Source organism: Podarcis muralis, chromosome 5 (assembly GCF_964188315.1).
Source record: "Podarcis muralis chromosome 5, rPodMur119.hap1.1, whole genome shotgun sequence".
Lineage (NCBI taxonomy): Eukaryota > Metazoa > Chordata > Lepidosauria > Squamata > Lacertidae > Podarcis > Podarcis muralis.
Window position 1 is genome coordinate 12,671,079 of NC_135659.1, and position 27,390 is coordinate 12,698,468.

Consider the following 27,390-nt stretch of genomic DNA (forward strand, 5'->3'; position numbering starts at 1 on the left):
TCCCTTCCCTCCAGCATTTAGAATTCAGATCTTTAGCGGCACAGATGAGACAGAGGTTGCATCTATAGATTATGTTAGCTAATAAACAATAATGGATTTATTCTCTATCAGTGTGCCTAAACATTTTTTAAACTCATTTACACAATTAGCCTTCGCCATCTGCAGCCAGTTCTTAAAGTGAATCAGTGCCTCTCTGAAAAGAAAATTTTTCTTTAGGCGAGTCTCCCTAGGGAGAGAATTCCACAAACAGCAGAAATCTCCCATGCCAGCTGAGGGCAAGCAGATGTGTATACACAACGAGGGCTATCTTTTCTAGTCTCAGGTGGTCGAAAGGAAAGTTGGTAGAATGGCTAATCTTGACATATCCCTTCAAATCTGCATGTTGTTATAGCTTGCCACTAAATTATGCAATTGGTGTTCAGATGGCAGATTTGGAGCTTTTGAGGACCCACAGATGTCAGCACCTTGTTTAATAGTATTCCTCTTATTGAAGAAAAACACCATGACTTTGGTTTACTCCTGCTCCCACTTCCCACCTCCTTGAGGTACAGTTACAGTCACAAGCATTTAATGCTTATTCAGGTGCGGTGAACCAAGCCGGCAAGTAACGGTTCAGCTAAAATACACTCAACAGTCAGACTCTGGTGCTCGGGGGGTGGGGGGGGCTCCTTCATGGGGAAGCTACCAGTTCCTGTGAGGTTGTTCTTCCTTTTTTCTGCCCACCTGAGGATGTGTGTGCTGGCCTGTTGAAGGCTTGCACATTAGTGGGATGAAGCAGCCTGCAAAGGGAGATGCTTTCTAGCTCAGGGTGGCCTTAGGTACAGAGACAGGATGGATTGCATTTCACTGCTGCAGCTGCAGCCTGCTAATCCCTCTCTGGTTAGGAAAGGGGAACTGCTTCATTAGATAAAGCCTCTTGCAACCTGGTGTGGGCTCCATGCTGAGCAAGGGCTCTGTTTGCATTTGGAATTAGTCGGCTTGGAGTCCATCCTCCCCTACCTTGAGTAAACTCGCCAAGAGGTCAGGGGTGTCAAAACAACCCAAAGGCTTCAAGCAAAGATATCTGAGGTCAGGTCAGGGACACCTAAAGGAGAACCTCCCCTGCAAGCACAGGAGGAGGCCCTTAAATATTTGTTTTAGTTTCTTCAAGGGGAAAAGAAGTTGACAAGATAATAGGATCCTGACAGTTTCGACCTCCTGGCTCCCAGGAGTTTGGCAGCTGGGTCAGAGATCAGCAGCAAAGTAATATTGTAGGGTAATTAAGTTTCCAAGGTTTACTTGCTTGTTTAATTATACTGAGAGTTGGAAGACAGTGAGGGAGGTCTCTCGCACCCGTGGTGGGATCTGCCGCTGTGCAATTTTCCTTTCCTACTTGACTGTGGGTTTGGGTTTGTTTGTTTTTTCTAAAAGGTTGCGGAGTTGGGCATTTTAAAATCTGAATATCTAGGAATGAAATCTATACTAATAAGTGGCTGCCATTTTTATTGTCCTGTTCCTCCCTAGATGTGGCAATCCTTCCTAGCCATAGTGAATTGGAAATATATTTTTTCATATGTAGGTTTGCAGTCATTTGCAGCTGCTTGACTCTGCACTATCAGTTGCCTCCAGAACATTTTTTCCCAACCTGGTGCCCTGCAGATCTTGTTGGACCACAACTCTCATTTATCCCTGACCGCTGGCAATGCTATTAAGGGAGAAAGGCATCAAGGGGGCTTTCCTACATGTCGCTTGTGGTGATATCAGTGCAGCAGGGGAAGGAATTGTCCTAGGCAGGCGATAGTCTAAGGGTTCTCTGGCTGGAGTACTCTCTGCTTATGGGGCATGGAGAGGACCTGAAATGAAGCAGTGCATTCTGTATTTACATATTCATAAGCAAAGCAGCACCTTCATCTCGTTCTCTCTGTTCCTCTGTTGTGAGTGATAGCAAGGAAACGACTAGAGGGACAGGGTGCTAGATGCAGCCTTGCTCCAAGTTTTCCAATATGCTGGCGCTCTATCTGGGTTCCCATTGGATGGAATGTCCAGGTTTTGTCTTATAATTCTGTAGTTGACAACAAACATATTTGCATTTGATGCAGCATAAGAACATCAGAAGAGCCCTGCTGGGTCAGGCTGATCCTGTTCCCACAGTGACCCGCCGGATGCCTATGGGAACCACACATGCAGGACCTAAGTACAACACCACTGTCCCAACTTGTACAGTCATACCTCATGTTACGTTTGCTTCAGGTTGCGTCCTGCGACGACCCGGAAGTAACGGGACGGGTTACTTCCGGGTTTTGCTGCTCGCCCATGCACAGATGCACAAAATGACGTCCCGCACATGCGCAGAAGCAGCGAATCGCAAGCCGCGCATGCGTGGATGCGGATTGCGTTCTTTTCAGGTTGCAAACGGGCCTCTGGAATGGATCCCGTTCGCAACCAGAGGTACCACTGTAATGCCCAACAACTGGTATTCAGAGGCACGCTGCTTATAGAGATGGAAGGCACCCCAAGGATCATCTAATCCAAACCCCTGCAACGCAGGAATCTCAACTAAAACATCCCTGACACATGACCACCCAACCTCTGCTTAAAACTCTCCAAGGAAGGAGAGTCCTCCATCTTCTGAGGGAGTTTGTTCCACTCTCAGAAAGTTCTTCCTGATGTTTAGGCAGAATCTCATTTCTTGTAATTTGAATCCATTGCTTCAGCTCCTATTCTCCAAGCAGCAGAAAATCTTCCATGTGACAGCCCTTCAGATATTTAAAGATGGCTGTCATATATCCTCCCTGCTTCCTCTTTTCCAGGCTAACCATACCCAACTTCTTAAATCTTGGTTTCCAGACCCTTGATCATCTTGGTTGCCTTCATCTGCACACGTTCCATCTTCTCAATCTCCTTCTTAAATTGTAATGCCCAGAAATGGACACAGTACTCCAGGAGTGGTCTGACCAAGGCAGGATAGAGAAGTACTGTTACTTCCCTTGATCAGGCACCATACTTCTCTTTTATTTTAGGCTGTTGATGCAGCCTAGAGCAACATTAGGTTGTTGGGTTTTTGTTGCTGCTGTTGACTCATAAAATCATAGAATCATACCCCAAGGATCATCTAATCCAATCTCTTGTAATTCAGGGTCTTATTTGCAGGGTCTCATTTGCATGCACTTTGCAGAGTGCCCAGCTGCTCTGTAAGCAAAGTATTAAAGTTTTTTAAAGGGGATAATGGGAAGAGATCTGGGACCTAGTTACAAAAAAAAACAAGGGTACAGGGGCCCTAGGCCACCTCATAGCTACACCCCTAATTCTGAGGCGTTTGTTTTCACACTGCAACTGTGTGCAAACCACCTTCACCACACTTAAGACTGTGTCCGGGTCTTCCACAGGGGTGAAAATGCCCTGTGGCCATGGTGATATTCTATTCCCTCCCAGCCCTAGGAAAGTCTCATGCCAACCACCCTTCTGAATGAGAAATCCCTGATTCCTTTTGGAGGATGGTTGCAGGAAGCAGAGCAGTGCCACTATGGATGCAATGTTAGCGCCTCTTCCTCCTCTGGGGTGCCTTGATTTTCCCAGCACATTTTAAGCACAGTGGAGGCAGGAAAAAGCCCTTTTGAAAATCACAGACTAATCACTCCATCTGCTCCCGTGCTGCTTCTTGGAGCTGCCTGCCAGGATTCTCTCCTCAGAAACTAAGTAGCACATTATTTTCGATAAGTTGCAATCATTTACTTGAAAAACTCCTACCTGTTTAAATATCCCTCTTGGGGTGGGGGGGGGAGGGGAGGAAAGCTATATGGCAAGTTGAGAAGAGAACCCTCTCAGCGTAGATTGCAATTAGAATTCCGGCGTCGTGTTTGTTCTGTGTGCAAATTCATTTCATTTGCGTGGAATGGTTGCCGGGGAGGGGAGGGGCAGCTTGAGCAAAGTTCCTGTTCAAGATTTCTGTGTTTCTCTCAACAAATATTTCCAGGAGCTAGAAATAGGGAAAAAAGAAATCCTGCCAAGTAACAGAATCCTCACTTGGAGACATCAATTAAATCTGCTGTCCTGAATTTCAAGATCAAAACCACACATTTAATTAAAATAAATTCCTCATTTTATTTCCTGTACTTCTGGATATACAAAGACATAGGGTGTTGGAAGGGAAAGTGAGGGTCATCTAATCTAAAGCCCTGCAATGCAGGAATCTCGACTAAAGTATCCATGACGCATGGCCATCTAACCCTCTGCTTGAAAGCCCACTACCTTTCAAAGGAGTCTGTTACACTGTCAAACAGCTTACTATCAAAATGTTCTTCCTGGTGTTTCTTGAATCTCCTTTCTTGTAACTTGAAGCCACTGGTTTGAGTCACACCCTCCAGAGCAGCACTTGAGATATTTGAAGATGGCTATCCTATCTCCTCTCAGTCTCCTCTTTTCCAGCCTAAATATATCCTGCTACTTCAGCCATTCCTCATAAGGCCTGGTTTCCAGACCCTTGACCATCTTGGTTGCCCTTCTCTGCACACATTCCAGTCGTCAATCTCCTTCTTCAATTGTGGCACCCAGAACTGGTCACAGTTCCCCAGGTGTGGCCTGACCAAGGCACAATAGAGCAGTACTGTGACTTCCTTTGATTGGCCACTATACTTCTGTTGATGCAGCCTAGAATAACATTAGCTTTTTTTTGCTGCTGCATCACACTATTGTCTCATTTGAAGCTTGTGGTCTACTGTGACCCAAGCCAGGTGTCCCCCATCTTATATTTGTGCAACCGGTTCTTCCTGCCTAAGAAGAGAACCTTACATTTGTCCCTATTGAAATTCATTAGTTTGGGCCCTGTTCTCCAATCTGCTAAGGTCATCTTGAATCCTGTTTCTGTCTGCGGAATTGTAGCAGATCTTTACTGCACTTACAATGGATGCCTTGCTGTTCTGTCACCTTGATTTCATAGCACTTCTGTTCCCAAGCACCCAGGAACAGTCCCAACACATAACAAATTGTCTGTAGTTATCATTATTTTTATTATGGGGTTTGTTGGTTGTTAGGCAATTGGTTAGGTATGAGATGAAGATGTAATGGCTTCAGGTGTTACAAAGCCCTCAAGCAAGGATATCTAGAAGAGCAGTCATTTCCCACTGTGGTTTCTCGGAAGAAGGGGGATCTCTTGGGAGAAGGGGAGAGCCAGTGTGGTGTAGTGGTTAAGAGCGATAGACTCGTAATCTGGGGAACCGGGTTCGCGTCTCCGCTCCTCCACATGCAGCTGCTGGGTGACCTTGGGCCAGTCACACTTCTTTGAAGTCTCTCAGCCCCACTCACCTCACAGAGTGTTTGTTGTGGGGGAGGAAGGGAAAGGAGAATGTTAGCCGCTTTAAGACTCCCTAGGGTAGTGATAAAGCGGGATATCAAATCCAAACTCTTCTTCTTCTTCTTCTTCCTGACTCTCAGAAAGGCAAATGAGGTCGAGAGGCTGGACATATAGACTATCAAGGGATGTGATGTTATCCTGAATAATTATGTAGTCAGTTATTAGTTATTGTTTATCATTTTTGTCACACATCTCAGTAAATAACTACTTTGCCATTCTCTTCTTTTTCTTTGGTTTGTCTTCCTAGTAAGTGGTCAACTGCTCAAACTCAGCAGCCCTTTTCCTTTCTCTGACCTGTCTTGGGACAGGTAGATTATGTCCCGGTTGCTCATTCCGCAGATTGACAGAAAACAGCTCTTTGAGCCAGCTGGCAGGTGGGATGCTAATGCACTCAGCGGCTGACTCCATCAGCTCTGGAGACCTGCCCATGCCCTCCTATCAGGGATTCTAGTTCACTGGGTCAGGGCTGGATTCTTTGCTAATGAATTCCAAATGATGTATTTCGTTTCCTTGCTTTTGTCGGTAAGCAGGAAAACATCTAGATTCTTTCATTGGATTTTTATTCTTTTTATCTGAGTCCTGTAGTGATCCTACAAAATTCAACATTGTCAAACCACTAAAATGCTGGAACCTTTTGCGAGGGAACTAGCTGTTCAGTTAAACTTTGTACTATTTAGAATTTCCACTCATAGAATCATAGAATTGTAGAGTTGGAAGGGACCCTGAGGGTCAGCTAGTCCAACTGCCTACAATGCAGAAATCTTAACTGAAGCATTCATGACAGATGGCCATCCAACCTCTGAGTAAGCAGAGTCCACCACCTTCCAAGGAATCTGTTCCACTGTCAAACAGCTCTTACCATTAGAAAGTTATTCCTGATATTTAGTTATTTATTTTTATTTATTTATTTATATACCGCCCATCATCTGAGGATCTCAGGGTGGTTCACAAGATAGTCGGAATCCCCTTTCTTGTAACTTAAACAGGTCCTACCCTGTGGAGCAGGAGAAAGCAAGCTTGCTCCATCTTCCATATGACAGCTCTTAGACTCCTCTTTTCCAGGCTAAACATACCCAACCCGCTCACCTTTCCAGACCCTTGATCATCTTGGTCGCTCCCCTCTGCACGTGTTCCAGCTTCTCAGCCTTTTTAAATTGTGGCACCTATAACTGAAGACAGTTGTCCAAGGCAGTATTGTGGTCAGACCAAGGCAGAATATTGCACTATGATTTCCCTTGATCAGGCACTATATTTCTGTTCATGCAGTCTAAAATAGCATTAGCTTTTTTTGCTGCTGCACCATACTGTTGACTCATGTGAAGCTTGTGGTCTACTAAGACTCCAGGATCCTTTCCACACGTACTACAGTGGTACCTTGGGTTACAGACGCTTCAGGTTACAGACTCCGCTAACCCAGAAATAGTACCTCGGGTTAAGAACTTTGCTTCAGGATGAGAACAGAAATTGTGCTCTGGCGGCACAGCGGCAGTGGGAGGCCCCATTAGCTAAAGTGGTGCTTCAGGTTAAGAACAGTTTCAGGTTAAGAACGGACCTCCAGAATGAATTAAGTTCTTAGCCCGAGGTACCACTGTACTGGTAAGCCCTGTGTTCCCCATCTTTTATTTGTGCAGCAGGTTCCTCCTGCCCGAGTGTCGAACCTTACATGTACCCCTATTGAAATTCATTTTGTTAGTTTTGGCCCTGTTCTCCAATCTGTCAGTCATACTGAAGCCTGATTTTGTTCTGCGGCATTAACTACCCTCCCAGTTTGATGTCATCTGCGAATCTGATGAGCATCCCATGAATTCCTTCATCCAAGTCGTTTATAAAGACACTGAACAACAACGGGCCCAGGACAGAACCTTGCAGCAGCCCACTTACCATTTTTTTCCAGCATGATTTAGAAACCATTGGTGAGCACTTTTGGGGTTTGGTCAGTCAACCAGCTACAAATCCATTTAACAAGTAACCTAATCCAGCCCACATTTTACTAGTTTCTCTGCAGGAATATCCTGAGGGACTTTGTCAAAATCCTTACTGAGATCAAGATACACAATTTCCACTGCATTCCCCTGATCCACCAAGCTTGTAACACCATCAAAAAAAGAAATGGAATTTGTCTGGTATGACTTATTTTTGAGAAACCCATGCTTGGTCTTGGTAATCACAGCATCCTATTCTAAGTGCTTGCAGACTGACCATTTAAGAACCTTTCCTGGTATTGATGTCAAGCTGACCAGTCGGTAGCCACCTGGATCCCCCCCCTTTTTTAAAAAAAGATGGGGACAACATTTGCCTGCCTTCAGCCCATAGGGACCTCACCTGTTCACTCACATTATTCCTTGGAGGCAAAGGGATGAGACTTGCAAAATGTTTATCATGAATATAAAGGCAGGAACACAGCCATGCAGGTCTCCTTTGCTATTCACTATAAGCAATGTCCTTCCTTAGCAGGCTTCCTAGGAGTAGGTCCCACCCATTGGACATGCTGAATACTACTCCAGCACTCGGGGCTTCTACGTGTCAGCGTCCAGTAATGGTGGAGAGAAGTCCCCCAGTGAGCTTGTTAAAGGCCATACTATTTTCCAACGTGCAGAAAAAGCTTGATTATTTCTGTGCCCAATCTCAATAAGGTCATCAGGAGTAAATCGGGATCCATTCCCTCCCTCCCTTTTCGGTAGGAGAGTGTCAGATGTAGGAGAAGAGAAGACTGTAGAGAGATTGCCCTCTCTTCTTTTTTACCTTTGCTTTTGTTGTGGCAACAGCAGCCATGGAAAGTAGAGGGCGAGGGATGAAGACTTGGAGGGATAGTTTAAATTAATCAGTAGCTCAAATTTTAATCCAGGATGAAGAAAAACTTTCAGTATATACATCCATACAATGTGTGTGTGTGTGTGTGTGTGTGTGAGAGAGAGAGAGAGAGAGAGAGAGAGAGAGAGAGAGAGAGAGAGGGAGGGAGGGAGGGTGTATGTGAACACAAATTTTAATCCAGGATGAAGAAAAACTTTCAGTATATACATCCATACAATGTGTGTGTGTGTGTGTGTGTGTGAGAGAGAGAGAGAGAGAGAGAGAGAGAGAGAGAGTGAGGGTGTATGTGAACACAAAGACACACATATAAATACATGCAAACAGACACATATACCAATGGCTTGTAGGAAGGAATCTTGGGCTTATGCATGCACGCCATTTTATGCTTGTAAAAAGTCCTGGACGACCCAGGTGCTTGTCCCACCACCGTGCAACCCATTTTGCCTAGAGCAAGGGGCAATGTAAGCCTGAGAGTTGCTCTGGTACTTCACAATAGGTGAACCCTGTTCACTAGAGGACAGCATCTGCAGGCTAAAAATTGCACATGGATGCTGCCCCCCAACAGATAAGGGCTTGAGGTCAAGGCAAAATACAGACCTGGCATGGAGAGACAGAGGAATTCAGAGAGATCCATACTCCTACGTGGACCCATAGCTCTTTTGGATAGGGTTAAAAGAGGCAGCTCTTTGTCCCTGGATAGAACGAGTGAGCTAATTCTGACTTTGCCCAAGAAGACTGACTCCGGTTCCTCTATGTTTCCATGGCACAGTTGGATAAGAAGCAGTTGGATATTGTGTCTGGGAACAAGGAGTGTGCTCTCTTCGTGTTGTTTTTTATTATTACAATTATTTGTTCTTGAAGGTGTGCCGCTCCTTTGTGAAGAAAGAGTACCCTCTAGTGGATGTCTGAACGGCCAGCAGTTTTTCAGAGCTATCTATGCCTGTCTTCCTGATTCTTTAATTTGCGTCCTTTTCTCTCTTCCCCCTTGCCCCCCCCCGCCTCAAATATTGAGTAATAAATGGGCACTCTGTAGAGTTAGCTTTAGGCAACAGTGTGAAATGTTTAAGTATTTACAGCACCTCTCTTGCAATGCTGCGTACAGACCGAAAATAACATGAAATTGTGCTATTATTTCTAATATCTTTTAAATTTTAACTCTTTCTGGAACTTGCCAAACAGACACTTTGGGGTGCTGTAAACCAGAAGAAGCAAGATAGAGGGAAATCTGGTACCGGGCAGGTTGCTTGTGTGTTGGTTATGTAGTGCGTTGCTGTGCGGAAGAAAGGCGGGTTGTACTCTGATCAGGATGCTGAGCTCTGTGTGAAGAAATTACTCATAGGTCGCCATCAGCATAACAGCTTTCTGGACTGTCACATCAGTGCTGTGCTAACCGAGAAGCACAGGAAGACCTCCCCACACCAGTAAACAAGAATATCTTTCTTACGTTGAGGTTTTTTGCTTGTTACTATGTTATGTGGTTTTGCGTTTTCGTATTGTAAACCGCCCTGCGATCCTCGGATGAAAAGCGGTATAGAAATTGAATAAATAAACAACTAAGTTGGAAAGCTGACCCTTGGTGGATTCCCTTCTGTTAGGTGGACTGTTACATTCAGAAAGAAGATCTTGGGACTTGGAAGCCACGGACTTTGTCCTGCACACATCACTTATCTGCCTTTTCCAAGATTGCACTACAAGACAGAATCACTGTTGTATTTGCAAGCACTTCTTCTAGAGGGCCAGATTGGACCCTTTCTCTTAAGCAGGTGCCTATAAATGGGGAAAGCACTTTAAAAAAAAAGCTTTCGGCATTTTGGAGCTAAAAGGCATGCTTAGGTAAATTCAAATTAGTTCTGTGAACAAAAAAAGAAGCAACAACTCAAGTCAGAAGCACACACGTAGTAGGAATCTGTTGTTTTGATAAATTTACACCACTTTGTACAAGCTGCGGTTCCAGCTATGTAAATGAAACATCCTCCAAATTGTCAGTTCACCAGCACTGTGCTTTGCTAAATGGCTTCCTGTTTCTACAAAATGTGTGTTATTATGCCCTACTATTATATATGTATAAAACTATATATTAGCAAACCCAAACTAGATTATCATAATGCTGTTCCATCTGAATGCGTACCTAATAGCATGGCATAATAGCATTTTCTCTATGTGAGTGTGTAAAGATTCATGTTATTTTCACAACTGTCATTTCCATCATTCTACTCCTTCCTGAAGTTCCAGGCTGGAGTTTTGCTGTCTCTGGAGGCTGCCAGCTGTGTGTTCGTGCCTTACCCTTTTAACTAACATTGTACATTTCAGGCAGAGTGGGGAAAGGACTGGGCAAGGGAGGCAGATGTCAGTGAAACAGGGGCCTGATGATACACAGTTGATGTGGCTGTTGCATTAGGAAATGGATTGTCTAAGATGAGTGTTAGATCTGTGGTGTTGTAGGTGGGGCTAATTATATTAAAGAGAGGTAAAGAAGAGCTTTAAAATATTCCCTTTGTCCTCAGTCCCCATGTAGGACTTTCAAAAAGAAATGCTTGGGCACATTGGCCTTCCCAACACCTTTCCAACTGCATTATTACCCAAAGAATGTGTGTAATCATAATGAAAAGGATAATGTAGGATATGCAGGATTTACTTATGCAGAGAGTGGCTGGGGAAACCCAGTCGGATGGGCAGAGTATAAATAATAAATTATTATTATTATTATTATTATTATTATTATTATCATCATCATCATCATCATCATCATCATCATCATCATCATCTATAAATAGGCATGTCATATGTGTCCAATAAGTGTTTGTTTTGCATGGGTCAAAAATATATTGCTCAGTAATAATACTTAGTTTCCCCATCTTGAACTGTTTTGCAAAGATAAATTCATCATGTGTTTGTATAGACACATGGTAGTTCAGACACTGATTACTTAGATTTTTTTATATGGACAGTATCTCCCTTCTGAAGCCTACTCCCACTTTAGTGTGATTTTTCGGCAAATGATCTTTATGAGACAAGCAGGCATCCGATCTCTTTCACGTTTTAATCCTTAGTCTCTCTCCTGTTTTCTTTCCCCATTTCTTCAAAAGGTTTGTAGCAGGGTTCACAGGGTGTGTGGTGGACAGGGAAGAATAACCTTTCCCATTGTTATTGCTCCTTTACGTCCTTTTTAGAGTGTGCACAGGGTGAGCTTTCATTCTAGTACCCTGATCCCAAATATTTGCATCAGTATTTGCATGCCAGATCCATTCAAGTCTGGGAGCAATAATGGGCCAGAGACAAAAGTGTGGGTTAAATATGGCTACCACCTTATTGGTAAATCCCTGTTTTGGTGTGGCCTTGGGCAAGTATCTATCAAACAGCCTAGCTGGGGAAGTATCATGGATTGGCTGGGTGCAGAGAGTGTTGGGAGGCACCAGTTGGAGAACCCCCAAGGGAGCACCCATGGGAAGACGGCTCAGAGCCAGGGAATGGGTGGTGGAAAGGTCACATGCAGGGGAAGTTACAGGGCTTAGTGAGCAGGACGAGTCAGGGGCAGAGGGCAGTTCAGACTCTGAGGCAGGTCATTGTACCGGTTTTATAAATAGGAGTCAAAATCCAAAGAAGTGCTTGAGACAGTTCACACCAAGGCCTTAGGCATTTCCCTTCCTTTGAACAGATGGAGTTCATGTTGAATTCAATATTGCTTTTGAAATCCCCCTGAGTTTCAATAGTAACTTTCTGTATGAAAGAGGGTAAGGGGAGGACAACCGCTCCAGTGAAACAAATATAAAACCTCTTGTCCCCAATATATTATGAATTCATTAACATTATACATTTGACTAGGGTGCTCTTCTGGTTTTTTGCATTGTCATTCATTGATTTTGCTTTGTTTGCTGCCGGGCTTCACAAACTGCAGTGCACAATCACACACACTAAAAAGGCATAAAGTTGGATGGATCCTAGATTGCAGCAGCTCTGATTCATCAGATTTCTCACATTTATCTTTGAATCTCAACGTGGTCATCTAACTAATATATTCTATATGCCTGGCAGCATTGCTTTATTGTTGCTTTTTGCTTTATTGTCACTGCTTTTTATTTTTATTTCACATTACCTTTTCCGTGTCGGTTTTGAGTGAAATTTAATCGCACAAAAAATGCTCAAATCTTTGAAAGGATTTGTGGCTTGACCACTATCGCTTTGAAGCAATTTAAGGTATTTAATTTTTGAGTTCTGGAATGCCTCCCCACACACACACCTTTAAATGTGCTTTCTGCCAAAAGTAATGTAATTATTCAGATTTTCACACAGGACCAGGGGAAATAGTTCTTTGAAGCGATCTCATGATTGTGAAAGTGCTGCATTGAAATCAGTTGTCTCCATTGCTTTTCTGAGAGTGATCGGTGAGCCAGGGGTATTGAGGTTTAAACCAGAGTGCTTAGCCTTGAAAGACTGGCATGTGGGCCGCTGCTGCCACTGCTCTACCTTGGCGGCTGGCTTGGTCTTTGTGCCTCTGCTGTGCATTGCTCTTTCCTTCCTATACACCAGCTGTTAGCGTCTTGTAACCCCTGTGAGACTGAAGTTGTACTGGACCAGCCTGAACTACTTTTATGCTGAAAGTTTCTGTTGTGTCTTTTCAACAATTCTGCACCAGTTCAATGCCCCCTCCCCAAGGAGAGGATTAATCTTTCAGGAATTGGCAAACGCTGATAATTTTATTTTATTTTTTAATCAATAAGTGTTTGCTCTTACTTTAACCAAATGAGCATCTGACTCGAAGCTGGAATCAGCTGTGCATTTTCATTTGGCTCATAGAACCTCTGTTGACGATAAATAAGAGATCCGGCTGAGATGAAAATCTCCCCCCCCCCACAGAATTTTGCTGGACCATTCCCCATCCACCCCATCCCCTATAGGGTGGAGGGTATTCAACAGCACTCAATAAATGGGCAAAGTCTAAGAATTTTCAGAGTTAAAATTTTACCTTTAAATTTGATGTGGCCAGAGATCTTTCTTTCCTTTGCCTTCTTTCTTACACTGAAAAAAAGAAAGGCTTACCACAGCTTCAAGCAGTTTTATGAAACAGCATTGATGTAGTACCCAATGGGGACAGCCGTCTTTCCACTTGCCCAAGAATGTCCCTGGGAATTATTCTACGTCATGATGACATAGGCTCATTCTCAGGGGCATTCTGCTGAAAGCAGCCAAGCTGAAACATGGCTTATTTGGGGGGAAGAAAGAATGTGGGTGTTGTCACCAACAGTGTCTCTGATAGTTGGTCTTTGGCTGAAGGTATTGTGTGTGTGTGTGTGTGTGTGTGTGTGTGTGTGTGTGTTTTCTGATGGTATAGCATACAAAGTTGGCATTCTGACAGCACAGCAACACACCACCACAAAGTATAAAATTGCTCTGATAAAGCAGTGAAACTCGGTTACTGTTTATCCTGCTCTGCTGGGGAGGTGGTAGCAATTCCCAGAGCCTCTTCAGGCCACACCCTGCACATCTCCCAGCTGGGGCTGCCAGCTGAGCTTTGGAAGATGTTGTCTCAGCAAATGACCAGGGTCATCTGAAGGCTTAAGAAGACTGGTAAGGCCTTCTCTTCTGGTGGCTCCATCCTCTTGGGAGAGCTGCCTACAACCCTTCAAGAGCTCATAACTTATTCTGCAGTCGCATGCTCCAGCACAGCCATAGAACAGGGGTAGCTACATGGGAGTCACCCCCAAAATCTGAGCATGACAAAAGAGCTGCATCTTCAGGCTGAGATGGAAGTAGAATGGTGAGGATGTCCCATCAGAGGGGTAACTACGAGTCATCTGATTCTGCATCCTCCTCAGAGATGCTGATGATGATGATGATGATTATAATTTTATTATTTGTACCCCACCCATTTGGCTGTGTTTCCCCAGCCACTCTGGGCACCTTACAGCACAAAAAAATTAAAACGTTAGACATTAAAAATTCCCCGATACAGGGCTGCCTTCAGATGCCTTCTAAAAGTCAGGTAGTTGTTTATTTCCTTGACATGTGATGGGAGGGCGTTCAACAGGGCAGGCGCCACTACCAAGAAGGCCTGATTCCCTGTGACCTCACTTCTCGCAGGGAGGAAACCGCCAGAAGGCCCTCAAAGCTGGACCTCAGAGAGATACTAGGACCCAGCTGCAGGGGACTTGACACAACTTTAATTCAATTAATTTACCAGCTATAGTTCTTTTGTGTTTATCTTTTATGTCTCCTTGGAGAGGTATGAAAGAAAGGTGTTTAAAACAGAAACTGTAAAAAAAAACAAAAACAAAAAAACCCACCCACAATCTCAATTGACTGTCTTGATCAGAGGTCAAAATTCTGCTTAGTGCTAATTTTCTGTTTTTATGACAGCAGAATACAACCATTCAATGGCCAGATATGTTAAGGATGGTCAGAATGCATGACACTCTTCCAAAACTGAACAACCAACAAGAAGTAGATTACAAAAAATTGGGAATGGTTTTCATAATTCACTCCGCAGCACTTCGCTGCCTGCACCTCAGGCTGTTCTATCAGATGCAGGGAAGAGAGTGGTGGGTTGCTGTTTTACAAAAACAAAGATACCACTTCAAGGTAGAGTGTGCATCAAGCAATTGTCCTGATTTTTCACAAAAGTTATGCGGAGGTTACATGACGTTGTTGTCAAGTAAGTACTGGTAGTTGCTGTTCTGCACCTTCTGCTGTAGATTTCCATCGCTTTTCGTACTTCAAAAAGTCTGCCTTTAAAAAAAATAAAAAATAAAAAGTGCATTAGCTATTACCATTTATCAGTGGGTTGTGAAAGTGTACTTTTTATGGTTGTGCAGCAGTTCCAGCATCTAAACAAATGTGTGAGAGAGCAACAGTGTACAACAGTGTGACAGTCTGCACTTGTGGGCACTAGTAGAGAGAGAGAGAGAGAGAGAGAGAGAGAGAGAGAGAGAGAGAGAGAGAATGCAGAGCTGTGTTGATTCAGATCTAGTTACTGACTGTTCTCACCTTGATCACCATATGTTTGTGCAACTCTTGGAAATCTGAACATAAACTACTGCTCCATAATTATTTTATAACTGGGCTGCCTGCTTTGAAAATGCAGCACTGAACCTTCTTTGCCATAAATGCAGAGCATGTGTAAACAGTCTTCTTGTCTGGTCTTATCATGTGAAGAACATGATGCCCCCAATAACTAAGTGTCCCCTCGAATTGGCCTCACATCCACCTTCCCTGTCACAGCCTCATGTGGCTGACCTGCAAAAGCTGCATATGTGACCGGAATTGGCAACAGCCTACAGGGTCTGGCCAGCCGCACACACAAGGGCATGGCATTTTACTTATTTACTATTTGAATCCACTGGCTGTAGCTTAACTCTTGTTGTGCCAATTGTGGATGGTTTTGCTTGCGCCAAAGTGGTGGTTGCTGACCGAATCTTGCCGTTTATCTGTAGTGCAGGCATGTCTAGCTGTGGGTCACTATGAGGGGAGCAGCCATCTCCTTCCCCACCCTGTACAGTGGTACCTCGCAAGACGAATGCCTCGCAAGACAAAAAACTCGCTAGACGAAAGGTTTTTCCATTTGCGAGTTGCCTCGCAAGACGAATTTCCCTATGGGCTTGCTTCGCAAGACGAAAACGTCTCGCGACTTTGTTTCCTTTGTCTAAATAATAATTCGCAAGACGAAAAATTCGCTAGATGACAAAACTTGCGGAACAAATTAATTTCGTCTTGCGGGGCACCACTGTAAATTGCTTTAGCCCTTTTAGGTCTCCATTTCTTGCACCCTCCCCAAAATAGCTTCTGTCTCCCCCAAACTATTCTAAAGTGAAGTAAAGAGCTTCATTTTAAATAAAGTAGATGCCTTTTAAAGACAATATTATGTTTGGTTGGTTGGTCGTTTGGTTTGGTCAGTAGACAGAACTATTGGCCTCCTTCAGATCGCCCGGCTTTGTCTAGACACTTTCAGTTGCTGACAGCTTTCATGGGTTTCCCTGCATCAGAGAACTGCAAAATAATATAATTTATCATTTTGTGCCTAAATATTAAGCCATATTCATAAAGGAAGATATTTTATTAAAATTATTTGGTACCCTATTTGGTATAACAATTTATGAGAAACAACAGCAGAAAACAATAAAATACATAAATATTGTTAAGGCAGACAAAGCAGCAGTCTACATCATTTTAAAAAGTATATAGTGCAATAAAAAAACACCTTGATATATGAGAAAAGCAACCATGAGAAGAAACACTTTAGAAACCAGCAGTAATTTAAAAGTGAGCAGCAAATTGGAAGAGTAAAATAAATACTGAAAACAACCGGAAACAACAAAAAGTCTTCAACAAGTGTCTGAAAGCTAAAAGAGATGGGGAGAAAATTTAACAAAAGTTCAATGACATCAGCTCAATGCCAGTTGAATCTCCCTGAGGAGAAAACTCCAAAGCTGGGGGTGCCACCATCGAAAAAGCCCTTTCTACGGTCGCCACCCACCTTTCGGTCCAAGTTGGGGATACACAGAGAAGGATCTCTGATGATGACGATACTCAGAAGGGTCCACACAGGAAAGGGCGGGTCCTTTATAGGACTGTAGAGGTTTATGTCTTCATGTGCAGACACTCATTGGAGCCTACTCCTAGATACTGAGGAAGTGGTTGCTATCATTCCGTGTTTTAATCTATGCATTTCACTTTTGTCCTTTCTCACAGTGTTGAGTATTCGAGGGGCTCAGGAGGAGGAACCAACAGACCCACAGCTAATGCGACTGGACAACATGCTTTTAGCAGAAGGGGTAGCAGGCCCTGAAAAAGGAGGGGGTTCAGCCGCTGCGGCTGCGGCAGCCGCAGCATCTGGGGGTGCCGGCTCGGACAATTCTGTGGAGCATTCGGACTACAGAGCAAAACTATCTCAAATTCGACAGATCTACCACACCGAGTTGGAGAAATACGAGCAGGTACTAATCTTGTGCGTGGCAGTTTCCCGTACCACAGTAGAAGCCAACATATAATGTTGGACTGCACACAAAAAAATCCATGGTCCTATGGATAAGGTGCTGGATCTGGGTTCGAATTCCACCTTATCCTTGTTCTCAGAGTTTATGCACTCAGCAGAATAAAGCAGCAAAGCCATTTTTAGAACAGTACCACTTCATGACGCAGGTGGAAGAGTTTCATACATGGGTAGGCAAACTAAGACCTGGGGGGCCGGATCTGGCCCAATCGCCTTCTAAATACGGCCCACAGAGGGTCCAGGAATAAGCGTGTTTTTACATGAGTAGAATGTGTCCTTTTATTTAAAATGAACCTCTGGGTTATTTGTGGGGCATAGGAATTCATTCATTATTATTTTTTTCAAAATATAGTCCGGCCCCCCAAAAGGTCTGAGGGACAGTGGACCGGCCCCCTGCTGAAAAAGTTTGCTGACCCCTGGTTTCATAGATCCCAATTGGGATGCTCTCTATAAACAAAGCTTAATATAGAAAAATAACATTTTGGGGAGGACTGGTTTGTTAATTTTTTTATCTATCAAATTTCTACCCTGCCCTTCCTCTCCAAGGACTTGGCTGAATCCCTTTTCCGGAAATGCTGGTTTTCAACATGCAGGGGGATTTGTTTGTGGAGAGCATTCCTACAAGCTGCCTCCTCAACTAGATCCTAAAATGATGCAGCCCAGGAAAAGCTTTGCGGCTAATCATGATAACACATCATCTCACAGGACTACTCTGATGTTGGATTTGATGGTGAAGGATTCTTAAGACAAGCTGTATATGCAAATAATGTTTAGAGAGTTCACATCCCATTAACATTACTGAGTTCCTGCAATGCCGGAATCTCAACTAAAGCATCCATGACAGATGGACTTACAATCTCTGCTTAAAAACCTCTAAGGATGCTTCATATAAGATTCCGGCAATGCAGAGAATTGGACTAGATGACCCTTAGGTCCCTTCCAACTCTGCAATTCTATGATTTCCTTTCAGTCTCCTCCTTCCCAGGCTAAACATACCCAACTCCCTCAACCGGTCTTCATAAGGCTTGGCTTACAGACCCTTGATCATCCTAGTTGCCCTCCTCTGCACACGTTCCAGCTTGTCAACATCCTTCTTAAATTGTGGCGCCCAGAATTGGACACAGTATTCCAGGTGTGGTCTGACCAAGGCAGAATAGAGTGGGACTATGACTTCCCTTGATCAGGACACGAGACTTTTGCTGATGCAGCCTAGAATACTTAACATATGACAGAGGCCATATCCACTCAATACATTTAAAGCACATGACTTTCCCCAAAGAATGCTGGTTACTGTTGTTTGTTAAGCATGCTGGGAATTGTAGCTCTGTGAGTGGTAAACTACAGTTCCCATGATTCTTCGGGGGAAGCCATGAAAATGCTATGAATGTACTCTAAATGTATGGTATAGATGTGGCCGTCAGAGTAATATACACAATTCTTTTCTACAATGAACCTCTAGGAAATTTTTGTGGAACTTCTTACTCCAACATGTGAACTCCTTGCAGCCTTTTGTGAATTAATCTTAATACATTGTGATGTACCGAACTGTTAAATCCTGAACTGCAGCTGGGAGGGGCAGGATCAGCATGAGTTCTTCCCCGCTCCCTTAGCCTCCAGATCTCAGAGAAGCATGTTATCAAAATACTGTAATATCTGAATAGTACCTGAACATTCCCTTTGCAGTTTTGCCTAATATTTATAGGTGACAAACTCATAGTTCCTGAAAGATTGATTTAAAGGTTTAAAGTACTAAATAATACATTTCTGTATTTAGAAGCTAGAAAAGTTGTGCAGTGATTCTAGTACAACACAACCCGATCTAGTGGGTTGGAGTTTTTTTTACAGACAAGGATATTCAATGCACACGCCTACTCTCCATATCACGGAAATCCATGTGCGCAAGGGATTTCCATAAATTCTTTTGTGCATAAGACACTGAACAGGGGCAGCATTCCTGAATTTTCTCTTGCAAAGATCACCTTCAAGCTGGTTTCATCTTTTTCCATCTCAGCTGATTTTTTAAAAGGATTCCCAAGATGAATTGTAGCATTTACAAGACCTATTCACTGCACCAAAGATATGCCCCAAAGCCACTGTTGTCACTTTATATTTTTAAAACGCTAATGAATTGACTAGACAGGAAAAACTCCCTCCTCTATTGAGAGTGGGTTTCTTTTAGATTTCCCTCCTTTTTCTGGAAATTCCAGGATATTCACTAAAAATGCCCTCTAAGGGTGGAATTCAGTGTTGTGCTATGATGAACATTCCATTTGCACAAGCATTTCATCTTGCCAGCTGGAGCGATCACCACTAGAGCCATCTTCCCCTAGCACTCTCCCAGCACACCAGGGCCAGCTCACCCACGATGCAAGGAAAGGTGACTGCCTCAGGCAGCAGCGTTCACCAGGGCATCAGATCCAGACGTCACTATTTCTTCCACCCTTGTTCCTGATGTAGAGGGAGATCTTCCCTCACCCATTCTTCCCTGGCAGGAAGGGGCTGTGCCATTTTGGGTCCACTTCAGCTCCTTTAAAATCTTCCCAGGTTTGGCCTCTGGGCTTGGCAAATTTGGGAAAAGAACTTCATTTGGGAGCAACAGGGACAAGAAACGCTTCTCATTCCCCTAGAGATAGCGAGGAAGAAATAAATATATGGAAACTAGCTTTCTCTGTAGATCAGCTCCTTGGTTTGCCTCTTTCTCATAAGAAAGAGTGGTGAGTAAACTTTGGTCCTATTCCAAATATACCCAGGATGGCACCCAGTTTCCTTTCTAACAAAGGGCAGGAATGTAAATAAAAGAGATCAGCAGTAATCCTACCTTTGTCTCTCGACAGGACTTACCCTGACAGACAGCCTCACCCAGCCGGGGGTTCTTGTTACCCCTGCTATGCTGCTCCATAGAGCCCAGGGGTCAGCAAGGTTTTCCTTCCCTGGGCCGGTTCACTCCAGCTGAGATCCCTCTGTGGGCTGGATTGCACGCACGGCTGCGATTTCCGGCATCTAAGCATGTGCAGATGTGATTTCCGGCACCGCAGAAGCGAGTCCCTGCACCACGCTGCGCCGGTTTAGTGCAGCGCACAGGGACTCGCCACACGGGCGGCTCGGTTCGGGGGCAGCTCGTGGGCCAGTTAAACGACCCCCGTGAGACACTTCTGGCCCACAGGCCTTAGGTTGCCTACCCCTGATAGAGCCCTCATATTGTGTGAACTAGGCTGTGGAGGTGCCCGACCAGCAACTGAATGGAAAATCATGCTCTTCCAGGTGTGGCAAGCTCTCTCCTTCAGTCTCACCGCCCTAGAAATGCATGGGAAGAGCAGTTCAGATAGGTTGGCTTGTGCAAGGAGCCAGTCTGCCTGGAGCCTTTGTAGGACTTGGGGAATAAGAATCTCTTTACTGCCCATCCATTCGTTAGTCTTTGCCTTAAGGCGATATATGTTTGCATCACATGCCTCCTCCTATCGTATCCCCACCTGGCTGAGGGAAAGGAAGACTCCTTGATACGGCCGGCGAAGAAACTGACATTAAGAATCCTCTGTCAAATTAACCTTGTGGTCAGACATCAAGAACAGGGCCCTCCAGAAACTGGGTGTGCGAGCTTCTGGCAGCAAGATGCCTTTGGCACGTCTAATTTCAGTTATTACCTGTTTGCCCTTTCATGTCAGGGATCCTGATGTGCTCTACAACCCTGCTGCTTTGGCTCTAATTATTATCCTTGTTAACACACAGGCGGAAAACTTGCTGAAAGTAAGTGTCATGTTTTGTATTTGCAATGAGTTGATTCGCGTCATCCCCAAACCTGTGATAACTCACCCGCTCTCATCACCGGCTGCCAAAGTTTGGGCTGGCGTTAGTAACTGTCAGAGATTCCATTTCTATCAGAGGTGACCAGTGGGATTGTCAAGCAATAAATGCACAAGACTGCTCAGCAGCAAACCCATTTGTGCATGTTTGTCGGAGGCAACTGAGGTGCTAATGGGGGTTGGGGGCTGTCCTCCTCCCAGTTGCTGTCTCCTAAGCCACCACTGTTTGCTGGGTGCCACCCGTCAGCTCCAGCTCTTGCCCTGGAAGGTGCATCCCTGAACCTATTGGGCTGCATCACCCCCAGTGCTCATGACTACCAGGGTGGCAGAACAATTATTTTCTTTGGCCTGCTTCTACGAGGATCCCTGATCTATGACTCACTTCTAGGCCAGTTCTACACATGAAACAGAATACAGCGATAGGAATCATAGGTGACATTTTTTTGAATTCTGGTCCATGTAAAAAGTTTCCTGCAGATTAATAATAATAATAATAATTTATTATTTATACCCCGCCCATCTGGCTGAGTTTCCCCAGCCACTCTGGGCAGCTTCCAATCGAGTGTTAAAAACCATTCAGCATTAAATATTAAAAACTTCCCTAAACAGGGCTGCCTTCAGATGTCTTTCAAAGATAGGAGAGCTGCTTATTTCCTTCACATCTGAAGGGAGGGCGTTCCACAGGGCGGGTGCCACTACCGAGAAGGCCTTCTGTCTGGTTCCCTGTAACCTCACTTCTCGCAATGAGGGAACCGCCAGAAGGCCCTCGGTGCTGGATCTCAGTGTCCGGGCTGAACGATGGGGGTGGAGACGCTCCTTCAGGTATACAGGACCGAGGCCATTTAGTGCTTTAAAGGTCAGCACCAACACTTTGAATTGTGCTCGGAAACTTACTGGGAGATAAATAAATAAATACCCTACACACATCACAAAGAAATGCTCTGGCCCAGCCTATCTGTTTTCCAGTTTTGACACAAATACGTTCACTGAGCTTACCCTGTAGCCAGAAGATACAAATCACACTTTTTGCTCACTGACGGGCGTATTAAAACTTTTATTTACAGATTTGTTTGTTGATTGTGTAAGAATTGCATACTCGTCGAGGGGCCCTGATCTGTGTTTCTGCATGAGTTGATGATATGGGAACATGTCCTGATCTGAAGGGGATTTGTAGAGAGATTCAGTGGACAAGTGCCTGTTCCAGTCAGGAGGAATGCCCAAAATATGTGTTGTTTTCATTAATATGTTGTTGTTGTTATCACCATCATCATTTCATTTCTATACCACTTTATATTTTTAAGGGAAAAATCTGGAAGTGGTTTACAACCTACGTTAAAACATCAAATAAAACTGTCCAGAATTAAACAACTGAATTAAGTCACGTATAAAGTATACATTCAAAGCAACATAATGAGCAGGAAACGAAAATACTATCTTGAACATTTAAAAAGAAAACATTATTAAAGGAAGTCAAATATAAAGCACACATATAAAGAGCAGAATTATCAAGATAAAAGAACATTGTCATTGGCATGGAACATGGCTGCTGTTGCTGCCAGTCCTTCCAAGGTAGCTGTGGAAGTTGAGGCTCCATGACCCGGGCCCTCTTCTACAGTCTCAGCTTTTGTAGTTGGAGTCCGTCACGGCCCTTCCCAGTCCAGGTGGGAAAAGGCCCGTAAGGCACCGAGAAGATCTTCCAGGCTGAGTCACAGCCAAGATGAATCTATCCATAGTACTGCAGAATCGTAGAGTTGGAAGTTGGAAGGGACCCCAGTGGTCATCTAGTCCAACCCCCTGCAATATAGGAATCTCAACTAAAGCATCCAAGGCAAATGGCTATCCATAGAGTAGGTATTCATATGGACACTTAACTTAAGTATTTGCATTTTTTCACATGTTAACAACAATAACATTAATAATACTATTTGTACCTCAGCCCTCTGGCTTGCCCCAGTTTTATATGTACAGTTATTTTTTTTGCATTTGTGTGTACATATGCATACACACTTTTGTGCTTATTACCTGGCTGGAGAACTGCATTGCTAAATTCAGTGTGGATTTTGAAGGATGGCTGTGTTTCTGGCTGAATATTGTTTCAGAATATACAAATTAGATAGGTAAAGGTAAAGGGACCCCTGACAGTTTAGTTCAGTCATGAACGACTCTGGGGTTTCGGCGTTCATCTCGCTTTACAGGCCGACGGAGCCGGTGTTTGTCCAAGTCATGTGGCCAGCATGACTAAGCCGCTTCTGGCAAACCAGAGCAGCGCACGGAAATGCCGTTTACCTTCCTGCCAGAGCGGTACCTATTTATCTACTTGCACTTTGACGTGCTTTCGAACTGCTAGGTTGGCAGGAGCTGGGACCGAGCAACGGGAGCTCACCCCGTTGCAGAGATTCAAACCGCCGACCTTCCGATCGGCAATCCCTAGGCTCAGTGGTTTAGACCACAGCGCCACCCGCGTCCCTCCATCACCCGCGTCCCCAAATTAGATAGGCTTGCCTTTAAATGTGAACTGATTTTTTTTCCATTCAACACCCACCCACTCTGTAGCTTTTGTGCTGTTCGTTTCCACCCTCAGTCTTTGGCCTAGTTCTCACTGAGGTTTTCAACCTGTTTCTGAGCTTGGACCACTTTAGACTTCAGACAGGGATCCCACTCCTCGGCACAAAACAATTCCCTTCAAACTAGCATGGCCGGCAGAAGGGTTCTTGCACAACTTGTTCTCCCTGATGCTCAGCTCACAGGAATCTTTCCCGCTGTCCCATGGGAGAGAATACCACTGTGTGTGCCTCTTCCCCCACCCGGTCTTGACATAGGTTTGTCACTTCCATAGGGTGTAATCTTCACAGCATTCACCATTGTTCTTCTGGAGGCCCTCCACCAACTCTCCTTCAGCAAAATAAAGCCAGTTTCTTTCAAGCACTATCTGACCCTGTGCCAAACAAGTGTGGCCTATTAATGCTTCGGTGTCCTTTATATATTTCTGTTTCCAATATCTTATGTGTGGATGTTTTCCCCCTGTAATGTTGATTCCCTGTGTTATTGAAGAATATTAGCTAGCCAGAGAGTTTGTTAACCTGACTGAAACTGAACTCGTATGAGCTGGAAGTGGAATGCTTGTTTGGAACTGGATTGGTTTTATGCAGTGCAACGGACAGCAGAAAAATGTCTGATCATGTGTTCAAATAGTTTATTTTATGTCTTCTAATGGCAGGTCCATTCCAGAATCACATGGGCAGTACTTCTTATAGCCATATCAACAGAGCAAAGGCTCATCTCATCTCTGAGAGCATCTCATTAAGTAACCAAAACACTTTGCCTTCCCTAGACAATTTCTTTTCCTGTCTGCAAATAGACTCTCTCACACATCTGTGGCTCTGTAGTTGATACTTACACTGAGTTCTGGACATACATTTCGATTGCGCATTTGGGGAAATGATCATTCATGCACAGGAAAAAAGCTGCCTAAGGTTTTTGTTTTTGTTTTCTTAATGTAGGGGTGTACATTTTTAAATAAATGCAAACAAAATAAATCAGACCATTGGCTCAGCTCTGTCACAGATAAGAATAGATGAACCTGTCAAATTGAGTTTTTCCAATCTTAAATTCGGTTCTCCTCACTTCTGCATAAATTTGAAAAAAAAAAAACTTTTTTGGAAGCATGATAATCCATCAGCATTTTAGTTTGCATTTTTCCTAATATGGACATTTTATATTTAATTTTACCTAATATACAAATTGTTGCACGCAGCTTTTAGTAATACAATGCATTTTCATGTTATTTTCACTAATATATGCATTTATGCACACTTTCCCCTAATATATATATTTTGTATGCATTGTCTGGCTGGAGAACTGCACGGCCAAATTGGTAGAAGTGCAATTTTTGAAGGCTAGCTGTGTATTGGTAAGTGCAAATTAGGTAGGTTCACAATAAAATGTGAACCAAAGTGAATTTCTCCCCCTAGTCAGAAATTTGCGCCTTCATCAGTCCATGTGTGCATGCGCATGCTCTTTCGCATTTGCTCATGTCCTGTCATAAACTGGTGTTGGATCTTTTATTCCATAATGGTATTAGATAGAGGTGTCACAGTAATCCGAAAGGTTCAATTTCTGACCTGCGTGAAATGGCTCCATAATCACCATATGCCTGTTTATAAAGAGGCGGATTTAGGGGGGTGTGACTGGTTCTCTTGCATTGGAAGGTGAGAGACGGGGACAGCGAATTTTGGCCTCGCACAGGGTACCACTGAAATTTTAAAGCCCAAAGGCTGCTACTGGGTTATATCCAATTACTTTCTACTAAGGGAGTGATTATCAGTACACACAAATTCTTGTGGAAGTAATGGAGGCAAAAAAAATGGTGGCTGGATACAGAAACTTCTACAGAAGCTCACTGGAGGTTGAAGAATCTTTATGCACATCCAACTATGCACCCACTTGAAAGCAAAGAAGTACGAAACGATTGAATTTAGCTGCACACCTAAATAAGGATCTGAGTGCACATCTTATGAAAAGCAAGATGTGTATTTGGATACATATTCCTACCTGCATCTTATTTTCATTGGTGGTTTCCCTAAACGAGATATTGTGTAGAGTTGCTCAGCAGATGGTCAAGACCATGGGGCAGAAAACCAGACAACGTTTGAAGGAATAAAGGGGCAGGATTCCTACATCCCTGCTGCAGCCGCCTCTTGCACAGCATGCAGTGACTCCTCCGGTCCTAAGGGATCTTCTCGCTCTTTCTCTTGTTGTCCCAGGCATGCAACGAGTTCACCACTCACGTGATGAATCTGCTGCGAGAGCAGAGCAGGACCCGGCCCATCTCACCCAAGGAGATAGAGCGGATGGTCAGCATCATCCATCGCAAGTTCAGTTCCATCCAGATGCAACTCAAACAGAGCACATGTGAAGCTGTCATGATCCTGCGCTCCCGATTTCTCGATGCACGGTGAGTTTACCCCAGGCATATCAAGAACCACTCACTGAAACACTTCTATGTGACTAGGAAGGAAGACTTGTAAATTGGAAAAGAGACTGTTCCTCTTCTCCTTTCTTCATCTTCTTCCAGTATGTTGGGGCCACAAATGACTAACATATGTGGGAGCATGAGCTAGTAAACATTTTTTTTTTGTGGATCACTAACTGTAAACTGTTCTACCTGTTCCTTCAAGGTAGATTTTCAAGGCTGTTTTACCTCCCCCCCCAAAAAAAAACAAACCCCCAAAACAAACGAAAGCTACTATTGAACCATTTAAAGGAAATAGTTGCTTAAGCTTGCTGGGGAAGAAGATAGATGAGCTACAAGGTTATTTCTGTACAAACTGAGATCAAACTAAATGTATAACAAATTCAATTGTCGAAGCTAGAATTGAAAAGCAAAATAAAAATAACATGGACTGTACAAGTTCAGACAACAGGGAGGAGATGCCCTCTTTGAATGCTCTCCCATGCAAAAGTTCTCTGCAGGTAGGAAATTAGCACACCGGGGAGAAAAGTTATTGGCCAGGCCTCTCACTATTATGCTGATTTTTCTACTTTTTTGCCCCCCGCCCCCTTTACAGAGCAGAGCACAAGCTAGTTTCCCATCGTTTGCCCATCTTTCAAGTATGTGGACAGTGCCACGTGAAATTCTGCCTGTTTTCCAATAAACTGGAATTATAAAGGCCACTTGGAAGTGGGTCGATGGAAGGTGCTCTGTTTAAATGGCAGTGAGTGATGTTTGCACTGTAACCGACAACATGCTCCAAACTCCTGCAAAAGATCCAGATATCTCCCCTAATATCTAATTTGGCACAGAGCTAAACGTTACACACAAATGCAAGTTTCTCACATTTTATTTTTTTATTAAAGAATCTTTGGAGGTGGACATAGGGAGTAACAGCACAGCAGTTGGGGTGATGGCACTTAGCCCATTTCTTGGGTGGGTTAAAATCACCTTCCACGTTTGTGAAGAGCAGTCGATGGAAGGTAATTTTCATCAGAAAACTGTCACATGAGGAAAGGGTTAAATGATTCACTACTTTGCCAGTCAGATTTGCATCCTCCCAAGGCTGCTGTCACTTTACGAAGTGGGGAGAAATGCACGAATCTGTATGGAACATCTAGCTTGACCATTTGAGACTGATGTGTTCCTGGTGACTGTGGGCTCCTCCTTAAATACATTGCTTTTAGGTCATTGAGTACTGAGCATCCGTTTCTTTTTGACCAGGCGGAAAAGAAGAAATTTCAACAAGCAGGCTACAGAAATCCTCAATGAGTATTTCTATTCCCACCTCAGCAACCCATACCCCAGTGAGGAAGCCAAAGAGGAGCTAGCCAAGAAATGTGGCATCACAGTCTCACAGGTAAGAAACCCAGGTGCCTGTTCTGTTCTGAGAGCACCCGTCTTGTCTGTCTAGTTATCCATCCATTTATGTAATCTGGGAGAGGTGGAAAGAGCCCGCAGCAAAAAAAAGTGTCTG

The 27,390-nt window shown here is 43.9% G+C and overlaps 1 protein-coding gene across 7 annotated transcripts in view; it reads left to right on the forward strand.

The window, feature by feature from the left end:
• Positions 1-27,390, forward strand: part of PBX1 (PBX homeobox 1) — a 236,359-nt gene that overhangs the window by 160,423 nt on the left and 48,546 nt on the right. For all 7 annotated transcript variants that reach the window (XM_077928282.1, XM_077928281.1, XM_028732473.2 and 4 more), the window contains exons 3-5: positions 16,823-17,067; positions 25,687-25,877; positions 27,138-27,273. In XM_077928282.1, the coding sequence (XP_077784408.1) occupies positions 16,823-17,067; positions 25,687-25,877; positions 27,138-27,273 (572 nt within the window). The remainder of the gene's footprint in view (positions 1-16,822; positions 17,068-25,686; positions 25,878-27,137; positions 27,274-27,390) is intronic.